The sequence below is a fragment of the Marmota monax genome, unplaced genomic scaffold (assembly GCF_021218885.2).
Source record: "Marmota monax isolate L192 unplaced genomic scaffold, Marmota_monax_Labrador192_F-V1.1 WCK01_AAM20220418_F8-fsc00044, whole genome shotgun sequence".
NCBI classification, from domain to species: Eukaryota; Metazoa; Chordata; class Mammalia; order Rodentia; family Sciuridae; genus Marmota; species Marmota monax.
Genome location: NW_026695198.1, coordinates 2,574,720 through 2,596,262, shown reverse-complemented (window position 1 = coordinate 2,596,262; position 21,543 = coordinate 2,574,720). Strand labels below are relative to the sequence as shown.

At 37.6% G+C, this 21,543-nt stretch overlaps 1 protein-coding gene across 4 annotated transcripts in view; it reads left to right on the top strand.

Annotated features, from left to right (window-relative positions):
- The window catches only part of Prkdc (protein kinase, DNA-activated, catalytic subunit), a 175,861-nt gene that overhangs the window by 141,114 nt on the left and 13,204 nt on the right, over positions 1–21,543 (top strand). For 2 of the 4 annotated variants that reach the window (XM_058574014.1, XM_046428524.2), the window contains 11 exons: positions 2,656–2,845; positions 5,105–5,279; positions 6,479–6,672; positions 7,563–7,764; positions 9,093–9,253; positions 12,738–12,949; positions 14,406–14,493; positions 14,604–14,747; positions 18,758–18,962; positions 19,978–20,045; positions 21,080–21,300. In XM_058574014.1, the coding sequence (XP_058429997.1) occupies positions 2,656–2,845; positions 5,105–5,279; positions 6,479–6,672; positions 7,563–7,764; positions 9,093–9,253; positions 12,738–12,949; positions 14,406–14,493; positions 14,604–14,747; positions 18,758–18,962; positions 19,978–20,045; positions 21,080–21,300 (1,860 nt within the window). Of the gene's footprint in view, positions 1–2,655; positions 2,846–5,104; positions 5,280–6,478; positions 6,673–7,562; positions 7,765–9,092; positions 9,254–12,737; positions 12,950–14,405; positions 14,494–14,603; positions 14,748–18,743; positions 18,963–19,977; positions 20,046–21,079; positions 21,301–21,543 lie in introns of those variants that run through there. The other 2 variants (XM_046428525.2, XM_046428526.2) reach the window with 2 other exon arrangements.

Here is a 21,543-nt window from a genome sequence, read left to right as displayed (position 1 = left end):
AGTCTCTGTTTTGATATCAAGGTCCTTGATCCATTTTGAGTTAACTTTTGTGCATGGCGAGAGAAAGGGATTCAGTTTCATTTTGTTGCATATGGATTTCCAGTTTTCCCAGCACCATTTGTTGAAGATGCTATCCTTCCTCCATTGCATGCTTTTAGCCCCTTTGTCAAATATAAGATAATTATAATTTTGTGGATTGGTCTCTGTATCCTCTATTCTGTACCATTGGTCCACCCACCTGTTTTGGTACCAGTACCATGCTGTTTTTGTTAGTATTGCTCTGTAGTATAGTTTGAAGTCTGGTATCGCTATACCGCCTGATTCACACTTCCTGCTTAGAATTGCTTTTGCTATTCTGGGTCTTTTATTTTTCCATATGAATTTCATGATTGCTTTCTCTATTTCTACAAGAAATGCCGTTGGGATTTTGATTGGCATTGCATTAAACCTACAGAGAAGTTTTGGTAATGTCGCCATTTTGATGATGTTAGTTCTGCCTATCCATGAACAGGGAATATTTTTGTCATGGTTTCTTAAAGTATCTTTTGCCCCAATTTTTTCTTTCTTTATGGGCTTCCACCTATACATAATATCAGACACTTTGGTACTATTCTTAAGTACCCTGGTCTCTTTTCTTTTTTATTCAGTTGTCTTCAGATTACATCATTTCTATTGAACCATCTTCAAATGTGCTGTTGCTTTCCTCTTTTTCATTCCTTAGTTAAGTCTATTTGTGAATATTTTATTTCAGGTATTTTATAATTTAATTTTTAAATTTTAATTTGATTCTCTTCATGTTTTTTCTTTCTCTGCTGAGATACCCACTTTTTTAAATTTCCTGTGGGGTTTGTTTTGTTTTGTTTTTTAACCTTGGAGCATATCTAAAACAGCTGCTTTATGGTTCTTATATGATCATTTAGGGGTTGACATCTGTTGACTATCTTTTCCACTGAAAATCAATACAGTTTCCTGTACTTTTTATCAATTAATTTTGATTATGTCTTAGAAATCATGAATATTCTCATGTGTAGACTCTGGCTTCTTGTATAAATCTGTGGCAGGTAATCAACCCAATTCCATTTGGATAGTAGGCTCTATCTAGGTTCAAATCTCAGTCCTCTTTAAACTTTCTCTATAATGTTTTGAGTCATCCTGCATGTGCATACCTCAGGGGTAGGCTGAGACCTGTGTGGGTTCATGTACACAATGAAAAGTCCCTTCTCTATCTTCTTCCCTCCAGGATCCCCCCTGCACTCTTTGGTCTGCCTGGGCTCTTTTCCAGGTTTCTCTGTGCACGGGGTTTTCTTAAGAATCTCTGCACTCTCACATGAGCTGCTATACCACTCCACAACAGAAGAGGTTCCCTACATTGGAAAACCAGAAAAAAAAGAAGCAGCAGAAAACTCATCCCAATGGCAGAACCTTCTTCCACTTTTGATTCCCTGTACATACAGCCAGAATCTTTTATTTACTCTTAGTTCTCTAGGAATTGGGTTTTGTATTTTATCCAGAATTTTTGGTTGATACAGCAGAGGAATGGACTGCAGGGGGCATACAGTGCGGTATCGGAGCCAGATTTCATTGCTTTTAAAAAATTGGTTCTCTTCTAAATACCGTTCTTCCTGAGTTGATATAAAAACATGCCACTTAGTATAGCTCTGCTCTGCCCCACTTAGTATAGCTTTGCTCTGCCTTTGTTTAATTTTTTTTCTCTGTCTGGGACTCTCTGCCAAATCTGCAACCTAAAATCAGGTACATTCTTCACAGTCAAGAATCTACCTCACCTGTGAACATGCAGCCACCTTCTTTACCACCCGTCTGCCTCCTTCTATGGTCTCAGCCCACTTTATTCCTATTGATAGGTAACATTTATGTATTCATTCATTAACTCATTATTCAAATATTTGTCAGATACCCATTTTGTATCACTTTTTACTTGTTTGTTTTATAAAACAGTAGCACCTCCTGGGGGCGGGCAGTGTGTGTTATTTTGGGGTCTAGGAACACAGAGCACTATGGTGAGAACAGGAACAGATACATGTGAAGTATGTTGCCTGGTACCTGGATGAAGCAGAAAGTTATTTGATTATGGATGAGGAATGAAATTTGTATCTTAAGGCGCTTTGTTAGTGTTGCTAATATTAATAAAAATTGAGTCACTTAAACAAAGTCATATGTGAGATATAAGTATGATTATTTTTATTTATACATGGTATCAACCCAGGATTATCTTTCAAAGTTCTAGTGATTGATCATAACCTGTTTTTTCCCTTATATTTTTGCCTTTGAGTGTAGAACCTTAGATTGAAGACATAAGGGGTGGGGGTGGGGAGGAATGGCTCCTGAGCCAGCATAAGGTATATTACCCATTCATTTAGAGAGACAATTATGAGTTTAAATGCCTTATTTTGTGGAAACAGAGCACTAAGTGATATCTGGAAAATTCTATTGAAATATCATTGGAGATCTTTCAAGACTTGGTGGATTAAAATGAAATGTACATCCAGTCCCTCGAGTGTACATTTACAGTCTTCATGTGAACAAAACTGTAATACCAGTAGAATTTTCTTCTGTGAGTGCTTTCCAGTCCTGAAGGTCAAATATTCCTGTCACAAGTCTCTGACTTCAAGTCTCAATCTTCTTTGTTTTGTGTAGATGTTTCTTTCTCAGCAAAATAGAGGAGAAACTGGTTCCTGTATCAGATGATACCAGTATGAGTGTGGATGAAGATGAGTATTCCAGTGACAAGAGGGAAGTGAGCAGGCCCGAGGAAAGTGTTGGTTTCCTAATCAAGAACTGCAGGTTTTCCATGAAAATGAAAATGATAGAAAGTGCACGGAAGCAGGTGGGTATCCATCCTATGTTCCTCTCTGGTGACGTGAGAGTTTCCAGTGTTATCTCTTTTCTTAGTGTTTCTTTAAAATCTGAAGCTTAAAAATAATTGCTAATAGTTATTATAGTTTTTTTTTTTCTTATAAGAAATTAAATTGTAGCTCAATGGTAAAGCTTACACGTACCATTTATGAGGCCCTGGTTCTATCCCTACTCCTGCAAAAATAAATGAATGAATGAATGTAGGTATATTCTATCCTCACTTCACAAAAAACAAGCAAGCAAGCCAAGAAACACTTAATTAAAACTGTCCAGAAATTGCTGAAGTTTATTACATTTCTGTTAATCATCTCAAAATGTTTACTATCTGTTATTTGGAAAGCAAACAAAGCTGAGTACTGCTGCACACAACTGTAATCCCAGCAGCTTGGGAGGCTGAGGCAGGAGGATCACAGCAATTGCCAGTCTCAGCAATTTCACAAGACTCTATCTTAAAATGCAATAGGGATGGGAAACAGGTGTGCCATGGTGCATACCTGTAATCCCAATGACTTGGGAGGCAGACACAGGAGGATCACAAGTTTTGAGGCCAACCTAGGCAACTTAGACATGCCCTAAGCCATTTAGCAAGACTGGAATTCAGCATACATAAGTAACATTGCACAACTGAGCAGGAAGTCAAACAACCCAATTAAAAAATAGTCAAGTGATTTGAATAGACATTTCAACAAAAAGATATGCAAGTGGACAAAAAACACATGAAAAGATACTCAACATCATTAGTTATTAGGGCAGTGCAAATAAAAAATACAATGAGGTACCACTTCACACCCACTAGAATGGCTAGCATCAAAAAGAGAAGTGCTGGTGAGGAAATAGAAAAACTAGTACCCTTGTGCATTTTTGATGAGAATATAAAATGCTGTATCTGCTGTGGAAAATAGTCTGGCAATTTCATAGAATACCATACAACCTAACAGTTCCACTCCTAAGCAAATATACAAAAGAAATGAAAGTACAGGCCCATGCAGTAAGTTGTACAGTTATTCATGGTGGCATTATTAAAATTAGCTGGAATGGTAGACACAACACACATGTTCATTAGCAGATGAATGGATGAATAAAATGTGTGTCCATGCAGTAGAACATTATTCATCCATAAAGAAGAATGAAGAACTGACAGATGCTACAACATGGATGAACCTGGAAAATGTTATGCTAAGTGAAAGAAGTCAGACACAAAATCACCACACTTTCTGATACCTTTTGTTATGAAATATCCATAATAAGCAATCCATATTAGTGAGAAAGGGGATTAGTGGTTGCCAGTGGCTAGGGAGAATGGGAGGGCCATTGGCAATTTTTCTTTAGGCTGATGAAGATTTTCTGGAATTAGATGGTGATGAAAACATTACCTACCTTTGTAAACACAGTAAAAACATTACTGAAATGTCATCTTTAAATGTGCATTATTAAGGCTGGGCGTGATGGCTCATGCCTATAATCCCAGTGGCTCTGGAGGCTGATACAGGAGAATTGCAAGTTCAAAACCAGCCTCAGTCCAAAGTACATGTATGAAGACACGAATTGGGTGTCAACATACTTTATATACAAACAGACATGAAAAATGGTATATGTGGATGTGTAACCAATGTGATTCTGCAATCTGTATTTGGGGTAAAAATGGGAGTTCATAACCCACTTGAATCTAATGTATGAAATATGATGTCAAGAGCTTTGTAATGTTTTGAACAACCAATAAAAAATAAATAAATAAACATAAAAAAGAAAAAAAAAGAAAAATTATGGTATATATGTGTAATAAGAATAGTAATGCAAAAAAAAGTACATGTATAAAGACATGAATTGGCATGGACATACTTTATATTCAAAGTTATGAAAAAAATCAATTAAATTAAAAAAAAAAAAAAAACAGCCTCAGAAAAAGGAAGGCGCTAAGCAACTCAGTGAAATCCTGTGTCTAAATAAAATACAAAATAGGGCTGGGGATGTGGCTCAGTGGTCGAGTGCCCCTGAGTTCAATCCCTGGTACCCTCCCCACAAAAAAAGTGCATTATTTTTTTAAAAATGTGCATTATATCCAGTGATTTTTTTAAAAAAGAAGGTATCTACAACTAAGGAAATGGATAACTGCTCCCAAGTGGCTTGTATCATGTAAAAAAAAAACAATAGGCCAAGTAGAAACTTCTTTTGGAACTGCCCACCTATATATCATCACACCACTTTCTTTCTTTTTCTTCTATTAATATAGAACAATTTCTCACTTGCCATGAAACTACTGAAGGAGCTGCATAAAGAGTCAAAAACTAGAGATAACTGGCAGGTGAAGTGGGTGCACAGCTACTGCCGGCTGAGCCACTGCCGGAGCCACACCCAGACCCCTCCTGAGCAGATACTCACCGTGTTGAAAACTGTCTCTCTCTTGGGTAATTAGTTGGCTTTTGTCCATGTAATTTTTTAATGCTATTTTATATTTTATCTTGTGTGTTTTCAAACAAAAACTATTCTATGTGCTGCTTCATCTAACATATGGAAGTTAAATATTTTTAGTAACTTCAGTAGAGGCAGAAAGGGTGCCAAATAGAATTATGTCACTTCCTTGGGAACTGAGCAAAAGATTTGGAGCTAGGGAGCTTTGTATGCTAATGTTTTTCAGTATGACATTTGGAGCTTTTATTTCTTTATATATATAAAAAACTGCAAATTTTATTTTTTTTAAGTTTTTCTTTAACACTTGATCAAATTATAAGTCTAGCAGGGCATGGTGGTGCACACCTGTAATCCCAGCACCTCAGGAGGCTGAGGCAGGAGGCTCTCGAGTTCAAAGCAAACCGTAGCAACTTAGCAAGGCCCTAAGCAACTGAATGAGAATCTGTCTTTAGATAAAATATTAAAAAGACTGGAGATGAGGCTCAGTGGTTAAGCATCCTTGAGTTCAATTCCTGGTACCAGTATATCATACACACACACACACAAATTTGTGTGTGTATGTGTCATCTAGTAGTTTAATTATTTTGACAACTTAAAAGTTTACACATGAGATGTAGAATATTAAACATGAAAAGCATTTTTTCTTCTTAAGTTTCTCTTTTCACAATAACGTAACTTTTAAGCCTTAGAGGAGTAAAACTCTCTCAGTATAGTTTGGGTCCGATACTTCTTCCCTGCAGCAAGCTCAGGGGTGTAGGTAGCAATACCATTTAACTCTGCTGCAAGACAGAGTGCCTAAAAAATTGTGCCAGAGCAGCAGCCTCAGTAAAGTACCAAGAGGATTATTCTCTCCAGTTGATTCTTGGACAGAAAATGTTTTAGGCAGTTTAACAAGATGCAAATGGTGATGCTTGAATAAAAGGTTAATTCCTAGTTTTAATTGCCTAAGCCTCTCTGGGCATCAGTACAGTTACTTATAACAAAGAACATTTTCCATTAATAAGCAAGTTTAAGAAATTCTTCAACCACTATTTGAAGCTATTATTTCACTATTATTTCTTGTATTTCCAAGATTTATTTTAATTAATTTCTTAATAGAAAAAACAACTTTTATACACTGTGAATTTCTTCTTTTTAATTTATGGTATTCATTTACTTCAGAAAAAAATAACTTTTAAAAAAAAAAATCCAACAGACGAGAACAGCACATCAAGCTACTTAAGCAGAAATAGTCTGGCTTCCTGTGATCAGAACATTCTCTTGGGAACAACCTGCAGAATCATGGCTAACGCTCTCAGCAGTGAGCCAGCCTGCCTTGCTGACATCGGGGAGAGCAAAGCAAAGCGGATCTTGGAGCTTTCTGGATCCAGTGCAGAGAATGTAGAGAGGGTAATGAAAACGGGAAGGGAGGATGTTTCTTGTTTGTGTGTTGCATATCCTTTCATGTGCAGTCTTCGGCTCCAGAAGAGTAACAATGAGGGTATCACTTTGTGTTTTTGAAATGTGTTTGACAGTTACATACAGCCAAGTTTCTTATGTGGAACATTGATGTACTCCATGTGTTTCTTGTTTATTTGAATGATTCTAATTTTTTAGGATTAATAATGAGAAATTTTTATTGGATTGATGTGGACAGTTCTTTTGTGTATTTTGTTAATTAAATTTTACTACCAGCGGCCATTCAAATGTTTCCACTAGCTTGTAGGACAAAACAGGCTTTTCCACTTTTTTTAATTTAGTGCCTGCTCTGCTTAGCTTTTTTCAGACAGTTACCAGCCACCTTCTCGTCCCACTGTGTTCTACCTCACTTCATTCAAGTAGCCTTTAGATGTTACAAGTATCTTTGCAGGACATTGAGCACAATGCGCAGTTTCCATATGTTTCATAAATTCCTGACAGAGCTGCACAGTGAGTTTGACCTGATTCAGCTCTGTGTGGCTCATAAACTGTCTGGCCCCCACTTGGCATGTTCTTTTTTTTTTTTTCTGGTTGTTGTTATATGCTCAGGATTTTATTGGGATTACATACTTCCTCATCACTATGGCAGAAACACCCTTTTTCTGGTGAACATAGCTTTCACTGTTATTTATGTATTTTGAGACAAGGGTTGGGTGGGGGTGTCTCACTATGTTGAGTAGGCTGGGTTCAAACTCCCCATCTCAAGGATCCTCTTGCGACCAGCATGCCAAGACCTAGGACTACAGGTCTATGCCATTGCTCCCAGATTTTCACTGTTATTTTGGAGCTATTCATTCAGTTAGGCATCCTCTGAATTTCAGGTGGTCATGGGTCTGTACCAGAGAGCATTCCTTCACCTCTCCAAGGCCGTAAGGACAGCTGAGGAGACCCAGTCATTCTCCTGGGGCCAGGGGCCTGCAGCCGGGGTGATTGATTCTTATATGACGCTGGTGAATTTCTGTGACCAACAACTTCACAAGGCAGAAGAGAATGCATCAGGTGAACCACGAAAAAAGAAAACAAGTTAGTGTGCCATTATGTCAGCATAAAGTCATCGTCTTTTTAAAATTTTTCTTTTTGTAGATGTAGATGGACAACATGCCTTTATTTTATTTGTTTATTTTTGTGTGGTGCCAGGGATTGAACCCAGTGCCTCACACGTGCTAGGCAAGCACTCTGCCACTGAGCCACAGCCCCAGCCCAGTCTTAAGAATTTTGTAGATAACTTGATTTCCCATTTATTTGCTTCCAAAAGACAGATATTTTCAGAAGTGTCTGATGCCGCCGCCTTCTTTTTTTTTTTTTTAGCACTGGGAATTGAACTTTACCACTGATCTACATCCCCAGACCTTTTTATTTTTTATTTTGAAACAGAATTTCACCAAGTTGAGGACCTCACTAACTTGCGGAGGCTGGCCTTGAATTGTGATCCTCCTGTCTTCACCTCCCAAGTTACTGGAATTCCAGGCATGTGCCTCCACAACCTGGCATCTGATATCTTCTTTTTTTTTTTTTTTATTGGTTGTTCAAAACATTACAAAGCTCTTGACATATCATATTTCATACGTTAGATTCAAGTGGGTTATGTACTCCCATTTTTACCCCAAATACAGATTGCAGAATCACATCAGTTACACATCCACGTTTTTACATGATGCCATATTAGTGACTGTTGTATTCTGCTGCCTTTCCTATCCTCTACTATCCCCCCTCCCTCCCCTCCCATCTTCTCTCTCTACCCCATCTACTGTAATTCATTTCTCTCCTTGTTTTTTCCCCCATTCCCCTCACAACCTCTTATATGTAATTTTGTATAACAATGAGGGTCTCCTTCCATTTCCATGCAACTGATATCTTCTTAAAGCATTTAAATGGAGCCAAGCTGCCTTCCATATTTCCCCATTTGCTATTTATACTTTTCCTATTTTGCTTGCAGTTTGTATTATCCCACATGGCCTGCCTGTTGCTCTTGGAATAAATTCAGTATCCAGCAACTACCCCTTATATACTCAGTTCAGGATGGAAACAATTCTTCATGCAAAATGGGTACACTAATGGAAGAATTCTCCTGCCAGATACAGACTCAAAAATACGTCAACTGTTTGTTCATCTAAAGTGGTTTTTCTAGGCAGAGATACAGCTCAGTGTAGAGCAGTTGCCTAGCATGCATGGAGTCAATTCCCAGCACCATAGGAAAAAGAAAAAAATAAATAAATAAGATGGTTGTTCAGGAAAGAATGACATACTAAAAAATAAAAGACAAAAAGATAAAAGATAATGATTTGTTACATTTGCAGTTTATGCATAAGTGATATATTGACCATTGTTTTCCTCTTTGTTGTCCTTGATAGTTATTGATTCTGTAGAACTGCAGGAGTATCCAGCAATTGTGGTGGAGAAAATGTTGAAAGCCTTAAAATTAAATTCCACTGAAGCAAGGCTGAAGTTTCCTAGATTGCTTCAGATTATAGAACAGTATCCAGAGGAGACCTTGAGCCTAATGACAAAAGAGGTTAGTATCTTTGTTCTAGTAAATGGAGGGGAGCTGTATAGAACTGAAAGACAGTTTTATTTATATCCAGATACATAGTGTATGCAAAGTGTGTATTATAGTTTCTCCAAACCAGCATTGAATTCTGCTGCATTCTAAGAACATAGTTAATTTGAAATGATGTAAAAAAGTATTCACATTGGCTGGGGATGTGGCTCAAGCCGTAGCGCGCTCGCCTGGCATGCCAGCAGCCCGGGTTCGATCCTCAGCACCACATACAAACAAAGATGTTGTGTCCAACGAAAACTAAAAAATAAATATTAAAAAAAAAAAAAATTCTCTCTCTCTCTCTCTTAAAAAAAAAAAAAAATAAAAATAAAATTTAAAAAAAAAAAAAAAAAAAAAAAAAAAAAAGTATTCACATTAACCTATTTTCCTATGTGAGTATTCATAAGAACATTATATATGAACAAGGACCCAAAGAAATTCTGGTGTGTGTCTGGGGCAGAGACCAGGGACCTTATGTGAAATTCTGCTACCCACACAGATGAAGCTACAGCCTGTAACATCTGTTGGTGCTGTATGCTCAGTTTTTATTTTTTATTTGTTTTTGGTTTTGTTACTGGGGATTAAACCCAGGGATGCTTTACCACTAAGCTACATCCCCCCAGTTTTTTTATTTTTTATTTTGAGACAGGGTCTCTCTAAGTTGCTGAGCCTGGTCTCAAACTTGGAATTCTCCTGCCTTATCTTAGCCTCTTGAGTCACTGAGATTACAGGCGTGTGCCACCAGGCCCAGCATGATCAGTTATCTTTAGCCCAGGGAGAACAACTTAGTTTCATTGTGCATCCCACTTCGTGTAGTGCCTATCGGCAGCACAATTTCCATCAGGACCCAAGGCCTTCAGGCATGAGTGAGAGGTTTAAATGTGGGTATAGAGCAGAGTGTGTGAAGGGGAGCAGGCTGCTTGGCCCTTGGTTTACCTGGGGTTGCACCTGCTGGCTGTGCTCCTATTCTGTGGGCATTCTCTGTGTGCAGGGTAGGATCAATCTGCAAAAGTGTAGGCTATCTGAGAGGCTCCTGAAGATTTGTACAGATGTATAACTAGAAAATGTTAGAGCCAAGCTTTATTTTGAAAATGTAAATTCAGAAAGGTTGATCTGGTACTCTATTAGCTTTGCATAGGGAGTTTTTAAGTAGTACTGACCTCTGGAATTGGGGATGTAGCTTGGTGGTAGAATACTTGCCTGGCATGCACACTGCTTTGGATTTCATCACCAGCACCACAAAAACAAAAGAATCCAGTGTTGGGGGCCTGGGGTTGTGGCTCAAGTGGTAGAGCGCTCACTTAGCACATGTGAGGCACTAGGTTTGATCCTCAGCACCACATAAAAATAAAATAAAGATATTGTATCCACCTAAAACTAAAAAATAAATATTTTTTAAAAATTCAGTGTTGATCTCTGAGCTGTTGGGCCCAATTTGTCTGTCAGGGCTCTAACTGCTCTCTCTATTTACTGTGGCTACTGAAAGTAGACTTTTCCAATAGGTCTTAAATAGGAGATTAAATTAAATCCAGAAACATAGCATATATGTGTTTTTCTTAAGGATAAGTGAGCAAATAGTTAAATAATTTTATTATAATTTTGGTTTTCTAAAGGGGCCGACAGCCAGTGTCTCATTGGGGAGGTTCTTCTTCAAGTCTCAAATAATTAGTGAAGAACAAAACACAAATAGTCAGAAATGGATTTACAAAAAGCAGAGCCCCTGATAGATCTAGTTCACCTGGGAACTGGAACTAGACAAAGGAAAGATGGCTCTGTTGGTTTACTTAAAGTGCATCCCACTTCCCATTACGTGCAGTGCCTACTGGCAGCACACTTTCCAGCAGGGCTCAAGGCCTTCAGGCATGAGTGAAGGAATCCAAGGTTTCAAGAGTGGAGTCTGGCTTCTTGATGTCTTATAGTCAGCAGGTTAATTGGCATCTTGGCAGGTCACACTCATTTCAGGTGCTGTGTGGGCCATGGCAGAGAAGGATGGAAATTCATGATGTCTCTGAGCAATTGACTAGAGAAAGTGTCCACTGGTTATTCCCAGATAACCAGATATTTCTATCCACTAGGCTTTGATGTGCAGTGACCTACATGCAACCCATGGATGGCTTGTGATAGTTTTCTGCAAAAATAATATTTCTTTACATATGATAAAAACAATTTTGAATTTGTGAGGGAATAAATGGCATATCAGTCAGTGTTACTCTGACACCTGGTAGACATTTGTGAGGGAGCCAAACCTCTCTGAGGTATGTGGACTGACTCCTGGTATCCTCACACATACTGCTGTGTCTTCAGTTTGCCCACACAGCTATGAAGCTTCTTCAAGTTCCTCTAGTGTTCTAAGTACATTAGATTTTACCTTAAAAATAATACCTTAAAAGCATTCAAGGAAAACATGTACACTTTTTTTTTTAAATGATATAGGTATAAAGAGATAAAAGCCAGAAGCCACAAAGGAAAATCCTTTGGTGCTTACACACACACACACACACACACACACACAAAAACAAAACAAAACAAAAAATGTTGAATGCCGTGTACAAGGTTAAAAAAAAGGTACAAGAAAAATATCTGCAACACATGAGAGGTGCTGACATCTCTAATCTTTGATATAAGTGACCACAATAGGCCAGTATATTCAAAGGAAATGCATGCATGATTAACTATGTAAGGTAGGTGAACATGGAGTGTTTGGCTTTACTGATAATGAGCCATGAACATTTTTTTTTAATTTTTCTTAGTTATACATGGACACAATATTTTTATTTTGTTTATTTATTTATATGTGGTGCTGAGGATCAAACCCGGTGCCCCACAGGTGGCAAGACAAGCGCTCTGCCACTGAGCCATAATCCCAGCCCGAACCATCAACATTTAAGTTAGATATTGTTCACTTTTCAGACTGACAGTGTTTTTAAAAAGTTCATTGTGTCCAATACTCATAAAATTTTTGGAAACCAGTCTAATATGTTTAGAAATAAAAATTAGAAATATCCTTTTGTATTTTCTAGCAATATGTATTATAATTGTTAATGTTCACCCTGTGATTTTACTTCTGTACTTGTACAGATGTGTAACACAAATATAAATAGATATGTATGCAGATATCTCCTTTATTGTATAAATTGTAATATCAAAAAATTGGAAAACGCCCTAAATATTTATTACTGAGAAGTAGATAAATAAAATACTATACAGCTATTAGAAGGAATGATGTAAATCTAAGAAAACACAGCAGTGAACTATCTAGTATGATTCCATTCTTGGAAGCAAAGAATTTGCCTGCACATGCCCAGGAATATCTATAAGAATCCAGTGGTCATCTCAGAGAGGGCCAAAGGATAGGAGACATTATATATGTATTATTTTTTTATTGAATATACTTTAGCATTACGGTAAGGCGATGTTAAATGTTTTGTTTATTAACTTATAGCTCTCTGTGTTTTAGATTTCTTCCATTCCTTGCTGGCAATTCATTGGCTGGATCAGCCACATGGTGGCATTATTGGACAAAGAGGAAGCTGTCGCAGTTCAGCACACTGTGGAAGAGATTGCCAGTAGCTACCCACAGGCAATCGTTTATCCGTTTATAATAAGTAGCGAAAGCTATTCCTTTGAAGATACATCTGCTGGTCATAAGAATAAACAGTTTGTGGCAAGGTGATGTTACAGGGTTAATCAAATACTGCAGGGTACAAAAAAAATGTGTGGTAAAAGCAAACACCTGGAAACTTAGGTTTGTCTTTAGATGACTTCAGGCTGTCCTCAAAGCATAGAAAACCTTACACATTTGTTGAATATATCTTTTTTAGATATCATACTTGTTATAGAATTTCTATATGTTTTTAAATAAATTTCATTTTAGGTGCTGTTCATGAAGCATACCACTCTTGTGCTCATAGCTAATAATCTGTTGGTTGAGACAGACTAGATGAGATGCTTTTGCAATTAATTCTTGAAATCATCCTTTAATTTAAAATATACAAGACAGCCCCTTTTATAATTCAGTCTCAGTAGACAACCTAAAGGATCATCCTTTCACTTCTTCAATCCATTTATTAGTAAAGACCATTGACATAAAGTGCAATGGTGTGACTTTCACAAAAATACTTCATAGGTGCATGGCATTCTAGATGCATTCTCTGTCGAGCTATTTTTTTGTCAGGAGCTGGTTTGCCTCATTATTTTGGGTGTTGATTTGGGGAAGAATAGGAGTGAGACACAGCAAGACCCAGCATCTGCCATGATTTGTGCACATATTGCCTGCCAACCACACCATCTCTGAGGTCTACCATGAAGGGATTGAAGATAAGAGCCAGGCGATGGTGGCAAGTGCCTGTAATTCCACTGACTCAGAAGGCTAAGGCAGGAGGATAAAAGTTAAGGCCAGCTTCAAAACAAAATTTAGTAAGACTCTGTCTCAAAATAATAATAGAAAGGGCTAGGGATATAGCTCAGTGGTAGAGTTCAATCCCACAAAAAAAAGAAAGAAAGAAAAAAGAAAAGGAAAATATTTGAAAATGCATCTAGAAGGTAACTTTTTCTTTGATAACTTCAGAAAATGTATATGTCAAATTTCAAACATCAGGGGCTGGGGTTGTGGCTCAGTGGTAGAGCGCTTGCCTAGCATGTGTGAGGCACTGGGTTTGATGCCCAGCACTATGCACACACACACACACACACACAAAAACCTAAATGAACAAAATAAAGGTATTATGTTCATCTATAACTAAAAATATATATATTTTTTAAAAAATCATACATCAAAATGTTCACACCCATTGCAAGAAAGTTTGCTTTTTAAGAACCTCACCTCTTGATAGACACTTTATACTTCATCTAATATTTGATGGAATTCTGAAATTCTTCCTTTCCCTAGACTGTTTTTTATTTGTTGGTTTTTATTTGACTGTTGGTTTTTATTTGTACATATATGGTACATTAAATAGTTATATATGATTGCATAACATAAATTGTACATATTATAAATATATATTTTAAGTGCATATATAAATATATGCAAACATATATAAGTATATTTCTATAAATAGATAAAATAGGCCTTGATCATTGGAAGATGTTCAGTTACCTAAATTTTGTATCTTTGTTTTCATAGAATCAAAAATATGTTGGATCAAGGTGGAGTGATTCAAGACTTTATTAATGCCCTCGACCAGCTCTCTAATCCTGATCTGCTCTTTAAGGTAATACAACAGCTTTTGGCACAAAAAAAAAAAAGAACTAGGGTAAAACTTACTTGAAGTCTAGCTTGATTCATAAATCTTTTCTCTCTTTTCTCTCTCCTTTTCCCCAGGACTGGGTTGCTGAAATAAAAGATGAACTAGAAAAGAGCCCTGTAAATAAAAAAAAAATTGAAAAACTGTATGAGAAGATGTATGCAGCTTTGGGTGACCTGCGAGCTCCAGGCCTGGGTCCCTTTCGAAGGAGGTTTATCCAGGTATGGTTGGACACGGTGGCCTTGCTGGTAGCAGAAGCATCAGGAAGATCAGTATTCAAACTTGATGGCTTGCTAACAATTCTGATCTTAAATTACCTGTTGAATTTGTAATCTTCCTTTAATCTGGTACTTTCTGTGAGGTACTGATAGATTCTATTAATTCAATTATTCATGCTCAAATTCTTTGATCCAAAGATTAGTGTTTTAATTCTCAGAATGATTTGACTATTGGATCAAGAAAATATTTGTGCTGAGAGTGGTGACACATATGTAATCCTGGTAACTCAGGAGACCGTGGCAGGAGGATCACAAGTTAAAGACCAGTCTCAGCAACTTGGCAAGGCCTTAAGCAACTTAGCAAGATCCTGTCTCAAAATTAAAAAATAAATAAATAAAAGGGCTAGGGATATGGTAAAGCACCCCTGGGTTTAATCCTCAGTATCAAAAAATAAATAAAAAGGAAATGTTTGTATTTAACATGAATTGATAAAATACTGTGCCCAGCATTTTTTCAGGTCACAGGCTTGTGGGTAATTGAGATTGTTCACAGGGACAGATCAAGTTCCTAAGGGCAGAGGGTTGTATGACAAATAACTGCTTATAAAATGCTATGCGAGTATAAGGGAGATCTATTTTCAAATTTGTTCTAGAGCTGGAAGGAAAATACACCTTTGCTCATAGGGAATCATATACAGGAGGCCTTGATGTGGCCAACTACACAGGCCCCTCACCCCGGTCTTTCTCTGTCTGGTCTTCTAGAGACTCATCCCTAGCGACAAGGATGGAAAAGGATCCTTCCGCATCCTTTTTCCTCCTGAGGGTCTAAGAAGAACCGGGTGCTCCTTCCTCTTTTGCATATGTTACTTACACCTCCCTTCTGCCATTCATCACACTGACTTCCCCCTAAATCTTTGTCAGACTACTTGAATTTATTAAACCTCAAGAAGTTTAAGGCCTTAAAGGAAAAGACCTGGCATTCACATTGGCAGAGTCCTGAAGTCCAGTCTACAATGTAAAGAAAGATCTTTATCTTTTATATATATATTTTTTTGATAACTGCTTTTTTAGAATGTTATTCATATAACCCACAATTCAGCCATTTAAAGTGTACACTGGAGAGGGCTGGGGATGTAGCTCAAGCGGTAGCGCGCTCGCCTGGCATGCGTGCGGCCCGGGTTCGATCCTCAGAACCACATACAAAAAAAAAAACCAAAGATGTTGTGTCCGCCAATAACTAAAAGAAATAAATATTTAAAAAAAATAAATAAATAAAGTGTACACTGGAGAAGTTTTAAGTATATTTACAGAGTTGTGACATCACTTCAATCTTAGAACATTTTCATCAGCACAGAAAGTAACCCCAACCCATTTGCAATTACTCCCCATTTCCTACTCTTGCCAGCTCTTGGCAGCCACTGAACTACTTTCCATAGGTAAGGAGTGGCCTCTTTTGGACCTTTCACATGAATGGAATCACACAATGTGTCACTGGCTTTTTTCACGTGGCCTGATGTTTTCAGAGTTCAGCCACATTGCAGTATGCATCAGTGCTTTGTGATTTTTGTTTTGTTTTGATGGCCAGATGTTGTTCCACTGTGTGAGTACGCTGCATTTTGCTTGACTTTTCTTCATCAGTTAATGGACACTCGGGGTACTTCCACTTCTCAGCTTCTTACACATAGTGCTGCTCTTCATATCCTTGGACAGATTCTTGAGGGGAGGTGTCTTTTCAGTTCTTGTGACCATCCTCAGCAGTAGAAAAACACTTTGGTCTTTAACTGATCCTCCCCTTTTTGCTTTCTCACTTGATAAATGGATATTGTTTTTGGTGAGTCATTCCTAGTTGGGGTACTTGGAGTTAAAGGTACAAATGTAGGGACATAAAGAATTATCTGTGGCCTAATTGTGACCAGGAATACATTTTAAAAGTGAAGATAATGCTATGAACTCCTGTAATTTAAGGACATATTTTAGGCTGTACATTGTGACTGGTGTGTGTTGCTGATCCTTAGATATGCAAGGGTCTCAGAACAGGAAGTGTAATTAAATGAAGTAATAAATTGTACTTAAAACTAATAGGTTAGCACCAATAAAATTATTGTAATATTGTAGAATATGGAATTTGGAAAAGTGTGTCAAGTTTTGTTTCTTGCTGTACCCGTGGCCCACACACTTACTCTGTAAAGACCCAGGTTTTGAATTTGCAGGCCATACGAGTCCATTACCAGAACTTGTATCTGTTGTCATCATATCATGCAAAGGCAGCTCCAGAGGGTGCTTTGGCAAGTAGGCTGGATAAAATAATGGCTTACATTCTATGGTTTGTTGAACCATGTTCTAAATAAAAGAAGCTGGAGCTGAAGAGTGGGCAACTTACCCAAAATCAATGAGAACATCAGATTGCAAATTAGACTTGGGTCTCCTCACCTCATAGGATCTAGGGCACCCTTGTGAAAGGGTTTCGTTTTAGCAGCTCCTCTTTTCTACAGCCTGTCCTGCCCTCCAGTACCCTATTTCCTCTGCCAGGCTGAGAACGACCTCATTTGGAAAAATTCTATTAGGCCTCCAGTAAAGAGTGCAGGTTATGTCTTTGAATTCTTGTCTACCTTCTTTCCCTGCATGCTGGACACAATAAGACTCTGCCCCAAAAATCTATCAAAGCAGACCATTATTTTCCCCAGCTGCTGTGAGCATAGCTGCAATAGCCCTCTCCTGGGTACACCAACAGTGTGGCAGAAATATGCCTGTTGTTCGTAGCAGACATGAGATTCTTTGGAGTCAAATTTCTAGTGTATTGGAAAACTTATTCAGAACTTTATACCTTCTTCCAAATTAACAAATATTTTTCATTAATTTAAACTAAAACCTGCCAAAATGAAGTAAGTGACTCAGGTTTCACTTTAGAGGGTCCTTAAGGGCATTAGGCCTTTCAAATATATGATTGCTAGTTAAATTTTGGGAAATAGCTAATCTTTCCATGTATTCTAAGAATGGTAGATTATTTCTATATTTTAATCCATTTATAGATTAAAGACGTCATAAATACATATATATATATACATATATATGTATGTGTTAATTTTCCTGTTATGGATTATCTTAAAATAGAACTTTTATTTCATGTATACCAGATTTATGTTGTTAATTAGTTCTAAATTGGGTAAATCTTGACAACTATTAAGTTATTGTTAGTAATAATCTTGTTTCTTTTTTTTTATTTGATATCAGGATTATCATTCAAATATTTGAGTAAGACTAATATAAAGAAAGAATTGATATATTCAAAGTTGTAGAATTTCTAATAATAATTGCTTTTAGAACTAAAGATTATCTAAATAAATTTATACTCATGTTATCATCCAAAATAGTATCATGAAAGATTTTTACCAAGAAAAGTAGCCTTCTCTTACTTTTTTGTCTATTTTTCTCTTCAGCTTAAATAAAGAATCGTGGGCTTTTCATTTTTGTTGAATTACTCCCTTAATTTTATTGTTTTTAACATTATTCCTAATTATTTGTGTCATTGTAATGCTGTAGACCCAGAACTAGACAGTGGACACAAAGAAATTAATTGACCTTGCCAAGTTTTTGTTTTAATTTTTTGATAGTTGTAGATGGACAGCATGCCTTTATTTTATTTATTTATTTTTATGTGGAGATAAGGATCGCACCCAGAGCCTCACATGTACTAGGCAAGCGCTCTGCCACCGAGCTCCAGCTCCAGCCTGACCTTGCCAAGTTTTTACAGCCCTCATTAGCATATAACTGCAAGAATTTAGAATTTATAGCTACAAGTCATTATAACCATGACCTTTCTAAGGACAAGTTACCAACAAAAGGCAGGCTCCAGATGTTTTAGAGTATTAAAATATTCTGGAAAAGTAAAACTGTACATCTTAAAAGCACAGAATAAACCTATGTAATTGAGCCCTTATAAAAATTCATAAGCTTAGAGCCTTTTCCTAAATTCAAACCAAACATGAGTCTTTGTAACAGATTATTAATTTTAGGCCTTTGGGAAAGAATTTGATGAACACTTTGGGAAAAAAGGTTCTAAACTACCTAGAATGAAACTCAGTGACTTCAATGACATCACCAACTCTCTGCTTTTAAAAATGAGAAGAGACACAAAGCCACCTGGGAATCTGAAAGAGTGCTCTCCCTGGATGAGTGAGTTCAAAGTGGAGTTCCTGAGAAATGAGCTGGAGATTCCTGGTGAGTTAAAACCCCCAGGTACAAAATCAAACTTAAGAACAGCAACATGACAAAAACTCGGTTTCTAAGTAGTGATATCAGGATCTTGGTAGTTGCCCCCCAACTCTCTCTTTAAAGGATTTTAAAATTTCACATATTTTTCATATTAGGAAAATCTATAACAAGTGTTCAGATTTTCATTTACTAATTACCTCTGAGTATACCCACCTTTGCTCTTGAGTAACTTTTCTTCAGAAACATAACACAGGTATAGAAGCAGGTCCCTTCTGGGACATACATGCTGATACTGTTTAAAGGACCAGTTAATGATAAATGACTTACCTGCAGGAAAAAGGATCATGACACGGAGACATACAGCAGGTGAACCAGATGTGAACAAGGCATGATTTTTGAGAGGAAATGTAGTACATCTGAAGTTTTTCATACTGGAATTTGCAAGAGCAAAAAATGTTTTAATCCGATTACTCATATTCTCATTACAGGGAATACAAGGAAAAACATTTGGAGATTTTCTTTGCTTTTATTAACAACTGAGCAACTGAGGATAAGCCTCCTCACTTACCACTGATCTACCTTGAGATAAGAGTTCCAGTTCAGTACACTAATCTTTCTATTTGGAATTTGTCATTTAGAATAGGAGGCTAACTTCCATTAAGAAGTAATAGCATTTTTTAAAAAAGTCCATCTTTGCCAGGCACAGTGTGGCACATGCCTGTAATCCCAACACTTGGGATGCTGAGGCAAGAGCATTGCAAGTTCAAAGCCAGCCTCAGCAGATTAGTGAGGCACTTAGCATCTCAACAAGACCCTGTCTCTAAATAAAACATTAAAAAAGGCTGGGGTTGTGGCTCAGTGGTTAAGCACCCCTAGGTTCAATACCCAGTAAACCCCCCCCCCCCCGCCGCCAAAAAAAATTTATCACAGTAGATTAGCATTTTATTAGATCAGCAGATACATTTTAAAATACAAAGCTCTGTAACAAGCTATTCTAAGCAGGCTCTGTGATTTGTTTTAGGTCAGTATGATGGCAGGGGAAAGCCACTGCCTGAATACCACGCACGGATCTCTGGGTTTGATGAGCGGGTAAGTGTGAGGGTTTGCAACTCCTGTCACTATAATGGGGACTCTTAGTGCGCGGTTTGTAACTCTTTTTTTAATTATTATTTTTTTTTAATAGTTGTAGATGGACAGCATGCTTTGTTTGTTTAGTTTTTTATGCAGGGCTAAGGATCAAACCCAGTGTCTCACACATGCTAAGCAAGCGCTCTGCCACTGAGTTACGGCCCCAGCCCAGTGGCTTGTAATGAGAATAACGTGTGTGAGAATAACGTGTTTGCCCCCACTAAGGAAGGGACAATTAATTTTCCATGCTGTTCTCAAATTGTATGGAGATTTCTGATTTTTTTTTGAAAATCAGAGACTCATTTTCTTAATTTCCTCAGTGTTTCAACATCAATTATGTGTAAGGATATAGTAAACTCAAAAGATTTTACTGTATGTGTATCCTTTTTAAATATGTGGAGAATTAACTTATTATAAAAAGTTTCCATGTTGAATATCATTGTTGCAACGGACACCCACAACTCTATGCAATTATTTGTAACCAAGAATATTAGATTTCTGTTGGACAGCATTCGGGCACAAACAAATAACAGAAATATTTCACTGGCCTCTAAAGTCTGCTGGCCCAGGTTCTTTGTTCTTGTCACCTCACCCGGTATTCAGGGGGAGGTTTCTGAGGAATGCATGTAACTTTTCCACTTCTGATGATATGATGGGCCTAGATCATAGATTGTACTTAAAACATGTTTTTTGCCTTCAGGCTTGTGCCTGTAGTCCCAGCAACTTGGGAGACTGAGGCAAGAGGATAATGAGAGCTCACAATATAAAGACCAGCCTGTACAGCACAGTAATATTCCATCTCAAAAAAATAAAATAAGATTTCACTCACAAACAAACAAAACAAAAACCTACGAAGGTATTTTTTGCTGGGTGCACTGGCACATACCTATAGTCCCAGCTACTGGAGAGGCTGAGGCAAGGGTACCTTGACTTTGGGCAGCAATAGTGAAACCTTGTCTCTTGTAAAACAAAACAAAAATCCTTTATTTTTAAAGGTAAAAGTAATGGCTTCTATAAGAAAACCAAAGCGCATCATCATCCGAGGCCATGATGAAAGGGAGTACCCATTCCTTGTAAAAGGTGGTGAGGACCTTCGGCAGGACCAGCGCATTGAGCAGCTCTTCGAAGTCATGAATGTCATCCTCTCCCAGGATTCTGCCTGCAGTCAGAGAAACATGCAGTTAAGAACATACCGTGTGGTGCCCATGACCTCCAGGTGCGGCCCAAGCACATGTAGGATTCTGCCCTGGGCTGGGCTCTTGTGTCTGTTCAGAGGTGGGCATGGGGGTGGCTAGACAGGTTGGTCCCTTGGACCCCACAGACAGAGCACTAGACTGCACTTAAACACTTGCTGACCTCTGTAGGGAAAGTAAGTTCAGAATGAATGTGAGGAATCTGTTTTGCTTTGATTCTCCACACATTTTTTTCTAGGGCAGAAAGAGCAATTCAGGTTTGCATT